The sequence below is a fragment of the Toxorhynchites rutilus genome, chromosome 3 (genome assembly GCF_029784135.1).
Source record: "Toxorhynchites rutilus septentrionalis strain SRP chromosome 3, ASM2978413v1, whole genome shotgun sequence".
NCBI classification, from domain to species: Eukaryota; Metazoa; Arthropoda; class Insecta; order Diptera; family Culicidae; genus Toxorhynchites; species Toxorhynchites rutilus.
Window position 1 is genome coordinate 311,838,099 of NC_073746.1, and position 16,229 is coordinate 311,854,327.

Below are 16,229 nucleotides of genomic sequence, written 5' to 3' on the forward strand. Positions count from 1 at the left end.
GAGATAAATAATTGAATAATTGTGAAATATCAAGCATTGTCAAAATGCACTATGTGCCCATTTTTGATTGGTCCATTTTGTGCTCCTCAAATCGTACCGACCAAAACGGGCAGCCAGAGCAGCAGCGAAATAGAATGAAGCACGATTGGAAAGGAAAAAGAAAAAAAAGAACAAAACATTGGTCGCAGTCTCACACATGCGTAATTCTCGAGCCAGCCAGTCAGCTTAAAAATCCCCGCTCCGCTGCCGTAACGATCATTCTCATTCAAACCGTACACCACATCGGTTCGCATCACAACACATCAACAAACCAACCCAACCCTGGACATGGTAAAGGAGGAAAAGTGAAGGGAAAGGCAAAATCCCGCTCGAACCGTGTTGATCTGGAGTTCCCCGCAAGGGTAGCTAGGCCGAGCGCGTTAGTACCAGTGTACCAGTCCACCTAGTCGGCGTTATATAGTTTCGGCCGCCGAAGTGATCGAGTTAGCTGGCAAAGCTGCTCGCGACGATAAGAAAACCCGCATTCGGAACAGAACACATTCGGTTCGGTGGACATCAAGACAACAGGCAGTTGCAGCGAGTGGCGAGTGGCAAACGCAATCGCAAAACGGCATCAGGTAGCAGAAGAAAAAAGTTTGTTCTTTATACAAACTGCTTTGGTGGCAAATCCAGAACAAGGCGGCATCGAGGGCGTTCGAAATGGTTTTTTTCAAAACCACGAGTACAAAGTTTTCTAAATTGGAACCATTCCATAAAACAAGGCGCTTTTCAGGGCCATTAAACCTTCCAAAAAAGAGTTTAGGAAATACAGTTCAATGCTTTCTAAAACATTATCCGAAATAATAATAAAACATAAATTGATTTTTTCTTAATTTGTTTGCCAGGATCTGATGAGTATGTGAATTTGGCAGTTGTTCTGAGCTTATTGATAGTTGGGGACTTTCCTGATTATTCAATTTTCACCAATTCTTAAATTGTTTCCAGATTGAAAGTACAGTAATTTACAATTAGTTCGACATTTAGCTAATTGGACGGACATGTAATGCGACTTATTTAGTTGGACATTTGTGAACATAGAGATCCAAATTATGACCCCACATTGAAAGTCGACACTGTCCACTGTCATCGCAAATGTTCCATTACAGGTTAAAATCGCCTCCAATGCGACACTGAGTGGCGCTTCGGCACGTCGCATTGAATGTAATTTACTGTACAACATGTCACAAAGCTGGATGGGAAGAAATTTGCCAACTGTGAAAGCTGTGGCGAGTGGCAACAAATCGCTAAACAGGAAGGTTTAGCCGAACAAGATGGGGATATCGAGTGATAACAAAACAATAAACTCTTTAGATTGAAGATAATTTTGTGATCCTGAAAGGACCCTTTTTAGCCTGCATGTGAATCCAACGAGCGAACAAATCGTAATGAATGTATTTTTTTGCAATCGCTCCCTTTTAACGCTCATTCGTTCGTCTCGTTGGACTCTGGCTGAGTCTGCCGATTTGTCTCTATCCTGTGAGTGTGTACCGCTAGAGTATAAAACACGCGGACCCCAAAAAATATCTTATTTTCTTTCAAACCGTAAACCCGTGTGGTTGTACGGCATCGGCATCGTGGACGTAACAAAGGAGGACAAGTTAAGGAAAGGCAAAGTCTCACTCGAACCGTGCAGGTCTCCAGTTCCCTATTGGTCGCATTCACTGATTGCTCCTCAAGGGTAACTAGGCCGAACGGATTGGTGCCGGAGCACCAGTATACCTAACAGCGATTATAGAGTTTTGGCCGTCGGAGTGCTCGAGTTGGCTTGCAAAGCTGCTCACGACAATCAGAAAACCCGCATCAAGAACAGAGCAGCTTCGGTTCGGCGCTCATCAAGGCAACAATTAGTTTCAGTGAGTGGCAAAGTGTTTCTCCGGCACGTCGCATTAAATGTAATTTACTGAACAATATGTCACAAGCTGGATGGGAATAAATTTTCCAACTGTGAAAGCTGTGGCGAGTGGCAAACGCAATAGCTAAACAGGAAGGTTTAACCGAAGAAGATGGGAATATCAAGTGATAACAAAAACACAACACCAAAGGTTTTTTTCAGAACCATCAACATATTCATAAAGAGTAAACAGTAAACTAATCCATTTTTCAGGTAGATAGTCAGGTATTCACGTAGGAGAAGAAAATAAAACAATATATTTAAAATATATATTTAACAAAAGCTGTCCCCTTTGTATAGTCCTACGTCACTCCGGTTATGTCCCCGACATTACCCACCCGACTTTTTTTATCCCATTTATTTATCTATTAGGCTCATTATCATTTTAGCTGTAACATAGCCGGGTTTTAATCGTGTACATGTACATATGTTTATGTTTCTATAAATTGTAAATTACACAGTAGAAGTAGTAGCCATTTAGGCGTTTAAGTTTTCTATTCCATTACATAATGGTTAATTACACAGTAGTAGCCATTTCGGCGTAAGGGTATTCTTTCTGTTCTTCCATTGTTCAGCAGACCGGACAGGGGAGACAGTTGATATTGATCATTGTTGGGTTATTTATAGAACAGCAGCCCGATGTTTCTTGCAGAGCAGAGCAGTTGTATGGATGAATCGATCTAATTCCGACCGTGGATCGATCTCCATCGCTGATGATGTTTGCGTGGACGTAGTTATTCTATAACAACACAAAGATGGTCAATTGAGGGTCCTGAGTTTGAACTCACGACCGATCGCTTAGTAAGCGAACGCGTATCCAAGTGGCTACGAAGACCCCCTACGAGAATTTTAAATATAAGATAGATTCAGAAAATTCAACTCTATTACACGTCGTTTCCCTTTTAGTTTTTGTTTATCAGCCAAATTACCAAAACCTCATAATCAGTTGTATTTACTCATTCTGTATCTGTATTCTGTATCTATATCTGTTATCTGTATAATTTATTTCATTTCGAATGTAATCGCTAGCGAATTCTTGTGAATTTTAAGTACGAAAAACTTGTTACAAAGAGATGTTATATTTATTTCCAACCTCGGACCCCTTCTCTATACACTCTCACAATCGAAGGGTCTGATTCTTTCTGTCTGACTGTTGAAATTCATCCTACGTCTGCATAATAATCGCGGGATTATTATCCTTTCATCTCATGAAATACTCAAATATCTCGTTGTGCCAGCAAGAGAATTACATTGCTTCCAACAACGAAAGGCCCTCACTCGAAAGAACGATGCAGTCAGCTAGTGATAAAAAAAGCAGCACTCTTCACACCTCATCAAAGGTCTCAAGATCCATCCTTCCGACGAAGGCTCAAACCACGCCAACTCAAACTATAGTTCCTGATATCATCGGCATCGAGGAAAGAAGCCGCACGGCTTGGAAAACGATGGGAAACAGGTGCTGCTGCTGCCCACTGCTGCTCTGCCCACGATGCTCTCGAGAGAAAATCTCCTTTTGATCATAAACACAATTTACGAAAGTGCTCACGTCGACGGAAGTACATACGATCGGGTGCATGGATTGATTTGTGCATGAACTGAAGGGATATCCTTTAGCCCAGAGCGCTCAGGGCCGGGTTGACCTAAAATCGAAGCCTCAATTTTCTAGCGTTCGATCCATTATTCTAGTTTTTCAAAAGAGCTTTCAGAGCAATGCACCGGAAGTCGTTCCATTTCACTCTTGTTCATCGGGTGTTCGACATAATTCCGATGTGGATGAACAGTGGGAGGGTGCAACAGGAATACTGACTACATTAGGTCTGTGAGAAATAGACAGTTAAGTATAGCCCAGTCAGGGAAGCGGAAAACGTGATTTTCTGGGGAGAATTATTTGCTCCTTTAACTTTTAACAGGCGACTATATGGGTGGAAATATTCATCTCAGATGCGAGAAAGATGCTCCACTGCAGCATCGTTGAGAAGTATTAATTAAAATTCCGCTTAATAACAACGCAATAATGTTCAGATCCATGCTCACGAAACCGCGCGAGGCAAAAAGTGTAACACCAGAGGGATAGAAATAAAGACAATTTCGGTTTACTCTCGTTTTCATCCTTTTTATTCTTGGCTACCGGGGAATGATTATAATGGCAAGAGCTAAATATTTACAACAGACGTCGTTGAAATATGGAAAGAGAGCGAAAACAACGATGGTAATCTACAGATGAAACAAAAGCTTTGCACAAACTTAACAAACACAAAAAAACAGATGGTGGTGGTTTTTGAATGATAAACTTTCGGCCAGGCCATTAGACATGGATCAGGAACTTCTTGTGATGTGGTTCCTCCTCGAGCTTCTTCTTGGGCACGAAGGGATTGTGCTCCGGATCGGCATTCAAGCTGTATAGGCTAGGTGCTTCCTCGCACTTAACATTGTACCACCAATCGCAGGCGAATTCCTTCTGATTGAAGATGGTACCGTTGGTGCACAGGAACGAGGCACCCTGATGTCCCTCGCGGCCATCGTGACAGGTGTGATACGCCTGGCAACCGGTCTCAACGTTAGCGTACATGCCTGGAATCGCCGGAACGTGGGCACAACTGAAGCTGGTGTGGGGAACCTCGTGATAGATCGGATAGTCTACTCCAGGTTGGCCGGGGATCTTGCTAAAATCCTGTTTCGGTTCCTTGGCACTCTTGTAGGGCGCATGTAGTTCATCCTTCTGATACAGCGACCCATAGTAGTCGACCTTGACGCACTGGACCACGCACAGCAGCCCCACGACTGTGGCGATTGTGACGCGCAGCATGATAATCGTCGTCTGTGAATAGAAGGGAAAGCACACGTGATTTTTCAGGGTCAATTCAGTTTCAGTTTAATCTTTTCGGTTTCGCATTAGCATCAATCGATAAACCGGTTTTGGAGCGAAACGAAGGTCCAACACCTTTCCCATGTTTAGGTCACACACCGCTCAATCGCGAGTGTTTCCGACTGTTTATTACGTAATTTGCTTGGTCCGTTCTACTTTAAACGATACGGTGACGGTGAATGCACCCGAAGCAGATCAATCACCGGCTGTAGAAACCGGTTTCCGTGGTATAGCATGCTATTAACCGTAGGCTAAGTATGGGATTAGTTGTGTCGCTGAATTTACGAGGGAGTAACTATGAAAAGAGTACGAATGAATATCGAGTTCCAAGTGGAGCCGGGAGCATTCTAATATGTCCTCTTGCGCTTTTTAAGCCATGCATTCGATTTCGATTATGAAATCTGGCAAAATAATTGATGTGAGATATTGATTCGTCACATGTTTGCACCCTTTTAATGAGTTCTAATAGAATATATGAATAAAAAATGATATGTTGTTCGAGCTATAATTATCAGATCGATTTGTAGAGTAGATTCAGTTTCATCGAAGACTTTATGTAATGTTACATCAATGCTTATAATCACCATTCGTGTCTCATTACATGGTTGTAGTGGATTGCAGATGCATTCTCTAGACATTACTGAATTATCACATAGAACGATTCCTCGCCAAATCAATCGATTTTGACGCGACGCTCTCCGATTTGTTTGAAACTTTGTACATATAGGGGAAATGGGGGTAAGACGGACATGTTAAGAAGAACTCCAATTGTATCTTTGGAAAAACATGTTTTCCAGCAGTTTCTTACAGTATTATATACTGGTTCTCGAAATAATTGGTCAAATATTTTATAAAAATTAATTTTTTTATGTTTTTTTACTAAAATTGTAACAAGCCGAAAAGTAGAACATTTTTATCGATGCGGGTATAATGGACATGTATTGGGGGGCAGTAGCGCAGTATACGGGCGGCAAACCTGGCATTTGCCGGGGGCGCCCGACCCTTTGGGGTGCCGAAATCCAATAATTTTCAATTACAATTTTTTTCACCGTATTATCACATCTTTCAATTGAATAAAAAAGCATCCATCATGAGTATTTGCTATTTGTACTTGAAACCAATAACCTCTCTTAGATTTTCGCAAAACTGAAACACCCAACATCACATTAAACCATTTTTTGACGTAGAACTACGCCTTTCATTAAGGATGCCAAACCAGGAAACAGGTCACGTTTTTATGAAATAAAGTTAACGTTAATAACTATTTTTGCCGTGAACGGATTTTGACGATTTACATACCAAACGAATCGGAAATTCCCTAAAATTTGTTTGATATGCTATACATAACAATCCCATAGAATGTATATGATTTAAATTGATGAAAATTGGAAGCATTTCCATTTCCTCATACATTTGCATTTGTGTGCTTTCCCGAACAGAGCTGTCAATAACGAGCAACTTATCGACGAGCAACGAAAGAGGGGGGGTAAGATGTGAAGTCTCCCTGAACAAAGGAAATTGAGAAGAACGAAGGGGAATATTTGCCTAGAGTATAAACAGTGGATCTTGCTGAGACAAACTTCATCATTCGTTGCTCCGCTCCCGTGTTAATCGGTCGCTTTTTTAGTGAGCTCGTGATTTTTAATACATTTAGTTTTGTTGTTGTGTGCGTGGCGCGTTGCATTCGGCAAGTGCATTTACCCTCGATATGGGAAAACAACGCTCTAATAAAGAGCAACCAAACACTGCGAAGAGGACTCGCTCTCAGGCAGAACTAAGTGATGAACAGTCTGAAGAAGCACAACAGCTGCTTGCAAATCATAAATTTGCGGCGCTTCCAGTGGAAGATGGCGGAATTATAACCAAAAAAGAAAAGATGCCACCGTTTTATTCCGGTGGCACTACCCGGTAATGATAGTTCTTGGTGAACAGGTGGAGACCAGGAGGTTGCAGCGCAGGAATTACCATCGAGTCAACTGGCCAGCTTTCCAGCAACTGGTCGACGCTGGCGTGATTTTTGACCATTCGCTGCATACCAAGAAAGACATCGATAGTGCGCTGAGTGGCGTAGAAAAGGCACTGTGTGTAGCTCGTGAGCAGCATGTCCAACAAGTTCCGTGTGTAAGTAGCTTTCTCGAAATTGATGATCTAACCAAACAACTTATCAGATTGCGAAACATCTATCGAAGGCAGTTTCAGCGAACTCGCCATCTAGAAAAGAAGTTGGCGGCGAATCAGCTTTCCAGAGTGGTCCAAGCCAGAATCTTGGAACTCAAAAACAAATTTTTTTCTCAAAAATTGAACCAGCTCCCATCCCATTCCCGTCCCTTCTGGAAACTGTCAAAAATACTAAAAACCAAACCCAAACCTATTCCTCCTTTAATTCCCTATGCTCCTGGTCCTGATCTTTCAATAACTCCTGCTGAGAAAGCTGATGCGTTGGGCCATCACTTTTGTAATTCACACAGTCTTGGGCAAGCCATGCTCAGTCCCCGGGAGGATGATGTTGCGGAAGCTGTGGCTGTGGTTGATCGGACCCAACCAACTTTGGATGATGAGCAGAGAATAACCGCTGAAGAGGTTGAGGCTAAAATTAAAGCCTCGAAAAATATGAAGGCCCCCGGCTTTGATAATATCTTCAACCTGGAGCTGAAACACCTAAGCTCCAGGTTATACGGACATTAAGCATCGATGCTTACAACTTGGCTACTTCCCCTCGAGGTGGAAGTTAGCTAAAGTTGAACCCGTCCTAAAGCCGGGGAAAGAAGCATCCTTAGCCGGAAACTATCGCCCAATTATTGTCTGCTCTCTCCAAAGTTTTTGAGAAACTGATCAGCTCCAGGCTCACGGTTTTCGCCATAGATAATAATGTTCTCCCTGACTAGCAGTTTGGATTCAGGAGAGGTCGATCAACAACCCATCAGCTCGTCAGGGTAACGAACACCATCAGGCGGAACAAAACTGTCGCCAAATCAACTGCAATGGCATTATTGGATGTCGAAAAGGCATTCGACAATGTCTGGCATGATGGTCTAGTGTATAAGTTTCATCAGGGTTATTTTCCAGTGTTTCTGATTAAAATAATCAGAAATTACCTTACAGACAGAACATTCAGGGTCTCACTGAATAATCAGAGGAACTGAACATCATTGCAGGGGTGCCCCCAGGGCAGCATCCTGGGAACCTTGTTATTCAATACACACACGTCGGATATTCCTCCCTTACCAGATGATGGTAAGTTATCTCTGTTCGCAGATGATACGGCCATTATCTATAAGGGACGAATAACACGTGCTCTGACGGAGAAGCTTCAGCGGGATCTTGATGTCCTGTCTGAATATTATAACAACTGGAAGATTCGCGTGAATGCACCGAAAACCCAGACCATCCTTTTTTCCATATTCGAACTCCCCGCGACTTGTTCCGCCTGAAAACCTCAGGATCAGCTTGGGAAATAATGCCTTAAACTGGTCCAATGAGGTAACATATCTCGGGCTCACCTTAGACTGCAAGCTGTTATTTAGACAACACATTGATAAAATAGTGACTAAGTGTGGTATAATGATCAGATCATTGTACCCACTCATAAATAGAAAGTCATCTCTGTGTCTAAGTAACAAACTTGCTGTCTACAAACAAATCATCTTTCCGGTGATTGAGTATGGCTTGCCTATTTGGAGTAACTGTGCCCAGACGCATCGGCTCAAACTCCAGCGAATACAAAATAAAATCCTCAGAATGACCCTCAATCTTCCCCGCTGGACAAGAATAACAGAGGTCCATGATCTGGCTGAGATTGAAACACTGGAAATCAGATTCGCCACCAATTAAAATAAATTTCGAGAGGACTGCTTGCACTCGCCATTATAAACAACCTGTATAAGTGATTAGTTTAGGTAGGGTTTCTCATTTATGTAAATAGTTAGGATAACAAATTTTATTCTTTCTTTTCTTTTTCAAAAAAAAAATAATACCGCGACTGCGGTTAATGTAAAATAGTTATCCATAACAGAAAAACAAAAATCAAACAAAAAGAAAATCTTAATTTTGAAACGAAGCTGAAAAGAATGTTTTTTTTTTTGTATCACTTCTACTGTAAATCATAGCTTAGCTCTAAAATTTCTGAATAAAACAAATTTTTATGCAAAATAAAAAAAAAAAAAAAAGACAAACTTCATTATTCGTGAGAACACCGACTGGACAACACCGTTGCCGGACGAGCTGGACAGCGAGGGATCGAATGGTTTTCCCAATCCAATGGGGGTGGAGGAGTAGTATGAGGAAAGAGTAGAGTTTTCCAAGGGCCTTTTCGAAGGCTAGAGACGAATGAATTGAAGAAGTTTAAAGTCTCTTTAAATCAACAAGGAAAGGAAGGAAAGGCAAACTTTCAGTATCGTTCTTGCTACGAAACAACGAAATCGCTCGTTCTTCCTTGTGTTGCGCCATCACATGTCTTCGTTTCGGACTGAGCTGTGGACGCGACCAAATTACTCACTCGCTGATGTCTCTGGCATTGCAATTATTGCATCAAACTGACGCCATTGAATTAATGTTTTGAGCTACACAATTGTGTGGGGAATCATCGAGCTAGGCTATCGTCAGCTCACCAAGAAAATAAATGTTCTGAAATTTTGTCAGTGATTTGGTTTCGCATGACGGTGGGAAAACTCTCTCCACAAAGGATGACAGCTAAGCTAATCTAGACTGGCAATTTTAACAGAAAGCGCTTCTGTTGAGAAGAGCGCAAAACAGAGATAAGTTTGTGTATATTTTGTTGCTTCAAGCCATCGAAATATGGATATTTGTGTGCGTACGTGCGTGCTCCATAATCCGTGCGTAAAAATAGTGCATCTTCGCTACGCTGAAACCCCATTTGTAATGAAAAATATGAACAAGGAAGGGAGATAGCGGGAAGGAATTATTTATGCTAGGGTGTTAGTAATGAATCTCTGCTGAGGCAAATATTCAGTCTTTTTCCAAGCAGTTATCATTGTATGTTTTCTGTCATCATAAAGGCTTCGTTGGTGCCCTTGACATTGCATCAATGCATTGAACTGACACTACGGTGAAGCAGGTATTAAGGTTGTGCACCAAAGAGTTATTTGGGGAATACCAAGTTATTCAGTAAGTATTTTTTCCAATTTATTTATTTGTAAGACTCAATCGCATAAGCTTTGCGGAGCCGCTATTCAATAAGTTATAATAAGTCATTAATTTATTTGGGTTTGCGTACAAATAGAGTTTATTTCGCTTATTTAGTCACCAAGAAAGTAAATGTCGTTCTGGAATTTTGTATGAGATTTGGTTTCGCTTGCCAGTAGCAACATATTCTCCACTAAGGATGACAGCTGCACTTATCTCGAGCCTGTATTGTTCTGCAAGCACAAGAATGAATCATCAAACAATTATCGTCAAATGGGCGACCAAGCTAGTAGAATGGTTATTTCAAAATTTTCGTAGCATTTTAAAATAATATCCGCAGTTATAAACAAGCGACTTGAATTAATCTACAGCGTAGTTCTACGTCAACAATGCAGTCGTGTCTTGAGCACAACCTCCTATATTTATCAAAGAAAAAAATGAAAAAGTTGTTGTTCGAAAAACTTTTTCCATGTAAATTTTCCCTCATTCGATGTATGGAAAAGTTGTTGGAAATTTAAGGGCTATTTATATCTATTTTTTTCAGAATTTTAAAAGCATATGTTTTCGAGAAAAATTAATTTCAATTCCCAAAATTTTTTTTTTCAATGAAATTTTTTTCCAAAAAATTCTTTGATAATTTTAATGAAAACCTTAGTAATTTCCCGCATTTCATTCTCTGACCAACTTTTTGTAGATCTTATAGTTTTTAAGTTAAGATTTTCCGAAAAAAAAGTTGAAAAAACTCAAAATTTAAAAAAACTACAAAAAAAAACTATCAGACCTACAAAATTTTAGTCAAAGAATGGAATGTAGGAAATTGTTTTGGTTTTAATTAAAAATTATCAAAGAATTTTTTGGAAAAAAATTTCATTGAAAAAAAAATGTTTTGAAAATTAAAATTCATTTTTCTCGAAAACATGCTTTTAAAATTCTGAAGAAAATAGATAGCCCTTAAAGATTTCCAAGAAGTTTTCCATACATCGGACGAAGGGGATTTTTTTTTTCTTTGGAAAAATAGTATTAATGTTTAATCGTAAAATTTTTATGTATAAATTATCGTAGTTTACACGTTTACACGTAAAAATTTACACACAAAAATGTTACGAGCAAAACATTTTTTTTCAGGAGTCTTCACACAAAAATTACTTATATTCCAAAAACTATAAAAGATAGATAGTTGATGTCTTCGACAAAAGTTTATATTCTAACAAGATCTATCGCTATCTTGACTTTAAACAAAATTAAGGTTAGTTGTATTTTTTTCAAAGAAAATATGAAAATGGTGTTGCTCGAAAAACTTTTTCCCTGTAAAAGTACCCATCTTCCGATGTATGGACGACTTGTTGGAAATTGTAAGGGCTATTCATATGTATATTTTTGAGAATTTTATGAAATACGTTTTTGAGAAAAATTCATTTTAATTTTTAAAATAACTTTTTTGTCAGCAAAATTTTTTTCCAAAAAATTGTTGGTGTTTTTTGTGAAAATTTCCTGCTTTTCATCACACGACAAGTATTTTGTAGGTATCATAGTTTTTAAGTTAGAAATTTTCGTAAAAAAATAAGAAAAAAGAATTGTTTTTTTTCCAAAAAGTAGTCTTTTTCGAATATTTCAAGTAAGCAAAGCTGCTGAAATGACCCATGTATTTCCATCCACAACGTTTCACTACTATCTGAGATGGTGCTGCCAACTCCTTAGACGAGTTGGCATGAAATTCGTCATGAGCAAGTTTGAGTATGGACCGCCCAGATTTTGTGAAAATGAAAACAACGTGGCTCTATCTAGTAATAGTAATGAAGAGAGCTTAGTCTATTCACATCAATTTTCACGTTACATTTCGTTCAAAAATCTTCGATGGAAATACGGCATCGAACAATATACCGATCTGAAGAAACAGTTTCGAGACAAATATCACTAGAGGTGATGAGAACGTTTCTTCAGTAGGACACGCAATAAATCACACTTAAAGATGGACCTTCTGTTCAATCGCAAGATGAAACGAAGAGTTGTGTTTCGTCAAATACATTTATCACAACAATTCTCCATACATATTCACAATTGGTTTTCATTCCGCAAATTGTTTCATTTGTGCGACCAGCTGTAGTTTGGAACTCAATAGCTTTTAGCAGCAATTAGAACAAATCAATTAACCTGCCTCGTTTCTCATCGCTTTCATATGATCAATATTGGCACGACAACCTCTCGTCTCTGTAAGAAATATAGAACAGACACCACACTGTTACCATTAATATTCTTCAAGTATCACTATAAATAACAACATAATGGGACATTCTTCGAACCCACCCGCGGAAGCCACCGGCCGAAAGGTGAGCCGCATTTCCCGAAATATAACATCCGAACATCCTCCGAAAGGTCTCGACACCAAACTGATGCCATAAACCAAGTGTGACAAATATCAATTTTTCATTACTCATCCTTTGTTTCCCTTCCTTCCCCACCGCCAACAAACTCTCGATGTAATATCGCATGCTGGAAGCTGTTGAGAAGTCGAGCAGCCCGTCATAAATCTCCCACTTGTAATGGTTTATTTATCAGCGCGCCTCGATCACTGACTGCCATCCGCTGGTTCTAACAAGCCGTGCGCTTCTCTGGGGATGATTTTCGATGTGGTTCGCGAAATGAAAACCACTCCAGCAAAAAACTCGTTCCTCGAGACTCACCGAAATTCACAGCAGTGGCAAAACCAAAACCAATCCAACGCACTTAGAGCCCACCGGAACAATTGAACCGAAGCGAACCGCCTGCGATCAACACTAATTTGAAACTGATCCGTCCGAATTGGTAGCGCGACAGATTGGATTGGGTTCGAGTTTGGTTGCCTCCCCACCCCCAACCCCAAAAGCGCCAAACGAAGTGCATCAGCTCTCAACGGAGCGACCGGGACTGCGAAAAGTTCCAGTTTTCGTCCACCACTCCTTTTTTTTTTTGAGTGCTGTTTTTGTTCATGCACACATGTTGACGGCAAACCATTAATTTACCCCTAGCGCTGGTTCATTTTTTACCCCCTGTATTGATGGTCATTGCATCGTGCCAACAACGAGTGAAACATGTTATACTCGATGCACCCACACGAGTACACATTACCGCAATCGTTCAACAGCAACATTTAATAATCCCTATGTTCTTTCTTTTTTTCTTCACCTCCTACAATATGGGTTACTAAATGGCTGACTATGCACCTAAAACTAATGGCTTCCAAGGGGGGCTCGTAGACACCGGCGAGTCGATCATATGTGAAAATTCAACCCAATTGGTTGGACAAACAGTGCTGAAACACACTGAACAAATACTTTCCTCGATTTCATAAGCCTTCGTGTTTCATCGATTATTGTTCATTGTCATTATCAGGTGTTTTTTTGTTTCAGTGCTACAGTGCAATTTTTAGAATGTAATTGAAAATGGATGAAAAGGCGGGTGCGGAACCTTGCGATTGTCGCCATCGGCGACGGGGAAAATTTCGGCTCAAGGCCACTTAAGATCACCGTCACTTTTTGCGACCCCCGTGAGAAACATAATTCGTTGATTATTGTTGGCGAGGGGACAACGAACAGATTGCGTTTGTAATTCTTTTAAAAATTTCATTTGGGTTGTTTTTTGAACCACTTGGGCAAGTCAAAAATTCCAGCTCTCCACTTGTTTGAACATATACTTGTTTGAACTCAATTGGCACGTTGGTCACCCAGCGCGATTCGGGCAAGTATCATGTGAGGCCCAAATTCGACTATCGGTAGCTAGATAATTAACAGAGGAATATACGAGAAACAATAATCAGGAATATAGCAATGATAAGGGAATAGAGGGGTTGTATAAGGACTAAATGGCACAAAGTCTGTCTGTCTGATTCTTATGGACTCGGAAACTACTGAACCGATCGACATGAAAATTGATACAGCGCGGACTCGATTATATACAGTTTTTGATTTCTTTTCACTGTATATAATCGAATCCTGTATATAATCGAGTCAAAAAAAAATTTTTTTTTATTTGTTTTTTTTTGCATATATATATCGTTTTTTGAAAATATAAGATGAATTTAATTTTTGATTCATCCCCTTAAAATCAGAAAACACCTTTCTCACACGAAAAAAATAAATTGATCCAGATTATCTCAGGAAGTGATAGTCGATCATATTTGATGAAAAAATTCCTCCTACGCATATTTTCGAATTTCAACAATCGCAGAGTTATAGAACTTTTTTTTTGTTTCGGACTCGGTTGCCTCAAACTGGCTCTACATTAAAAATTACGCTACGGAAGTGAATTCTGATGCTTTCATTTGAAAGATGACAAAATTTAGTACAGGATATAGTAGTGGAATAACCACATTAGTGGATTTTAATAACCTTTTGGAAGTGTAAAACTTAAAAGTTAATAATTTTGAATGTGTTATTATTAATTTTATCCTAAAAAAATATATTGAACTAGATTGTTTCTATCAATCAAATTGAAGAACTTCAACCGCTCTACAATTTTTTCTTTGACGCCCAATTTCTATCTTTCTTAATTTGGCTACAATATCGGTATAAACAATTCTTGGTGAAAATTCAAGCAAGATGTTCAAAAATCACGATTTTTACCCCACTGTACATGTAATAGCCACTTGAACATCACCTTAACGTTGAAAGGTTACATTTCTTCATGAAATAAGCAATATTTGAAATATTAAAAAAATATTTTTTTCCAAACTGTATATAATCGAGTCCAAAATTGTATATAATCAAATCACATATAATCGAGTCCGACCTGTATATAGTGGTTTTTGGGGCCGGGGAAGTTTTTCATGATAGTGAGACCCCTCCCCCCTCTCTAAAGGGGGGCCCCCTTACAAATGAAACACAAAGTTCTACATTACTCGAGAATTAATCAAGCAAATGAAACGAAATTTGGCATGTGGAGGTTTTAGGGTGCAATTGATGTTTCTATGATGGTCAAACACTTTACACCCCCCCCCTTCTAAGGGGGGGCTGCCCTACAAATGAAACACAAATGCCTGATTACTCGAGAATTAATCAAGCAAACGAATCCAAATTTGGCATGTGAGGGTTTTAGGGGGCAATAAACGTTTTTACGGTGGTTAGATACTCCTTCTCCCTTCCCCCTTCCCACCAAATTTCTGCATTACTCGAGAACTAATTAAATAAATGAAACGAAATTTTGCATGTAGAGGTTTTAGGGTGCAATAAATGATTCTATGGTGGTTAGATACTTCTTCCCTCCTCTCTTAGGGGGGGGGGTCTGCCATACAAATGAAACACAAATCTCTGCATTACTCGAGAATCGATCAAGCAAACGAAACCAAATTAGGTATATGGAGATTTTAGGGCGCAATAAATGTTTTCTCGGTGGTTAGACACTCCACCCCACTCTCTAAAGGGGAGCTGCCATACAAATGAAAGACAAATTTCTGCATAACTCGTAAACTAATCAAGAAAATGCCAAATTTGGCATGCGAAGGTTTTAGGGGACACAAAACGTTTCTACGGTGAAGAGACACTGCTCCCTAGGGTACCAATGAATGCATGGGAGAAAATCGCCCTAAAATTACAAAAAGTTACCGTATACAAAATGTTTACCACCCCGAAAAAACACCCTATGCCAAATATCAATCGAACTTAAGGGAGAGTGGCGCAAAGCGGTTAAAGTGTGAGTTTTTTGAAAATAGATAAACCACCCAAGGGGGGATTAAAGGAAATCAGGGTTTTGGAAAACAAAAATTTTGATGCCAAATGTCTTAAAATTGCACGAAACGTCGAGATCTGGTGTCATCTCGAAAAAACTTTTTTATCAAAAATCGACACTCTGGAACTAATTTTTTTTTTTCGAAGTACGAGACGAAATATAAGGTTTTAAGTGCCAATAAAAATAATTATCTCGATTTTTTATTCGGAACTTGTTGCGAAATGTTGATTTGCACGATAATATACCCTATGCAAAATATTAGCTCATTCGAACTTCATTAATTAGTGTTGCAGACGTTAAAATTTGAGTTTTTTGAAAACCGAAAAATCACCGGAAATCGGGGTTTTCAAAATTTTGTATAAAAATTGCATTACACATCGAGATTTACAGTTATCTAAAAAAATTTTTTTTTTTTGTTAAAAATCGCCTTTCAGAAGGAAGAACGACCAAGCGCCAAAAAAAAAATTTTGTTTTACAAAATTTTTTCTTCGAGATCGCAGTGAATGCAGTAATGCAATTTTAAGACATTTGGCAGTAACATTTTTATCTGAAAACCCCGATTTTCGGTGATCTTTCGTTTCTCAATAAAAA

General features: G+C 39.3%; 1 protein-coding gene across 1 annotated transcript in view; it reads right to left on the bottom strand.

The window, feature by feature from the left end:
* Positions 1-4,030: 4,030 nt before the first annotated feature.
* The window catches only part of LOC129774437 (uncharacterized), a 121,343-nt gene continuing 109,144 nt past the window's right edge, over positions 4,031-16,229 (bottom strand). The window contains exon 6 of the mRNA XM_055778175.1: positions 4,031-4,748. Coding sequence (XP_055634150.1) covers positions 4,236-4,748 — 513 coding nt within the window. The 3' untranslated portion in view covers positions 4,031-4,235. The remainder of the gene's footprint in view (positions 4,749-16,229) is intronic.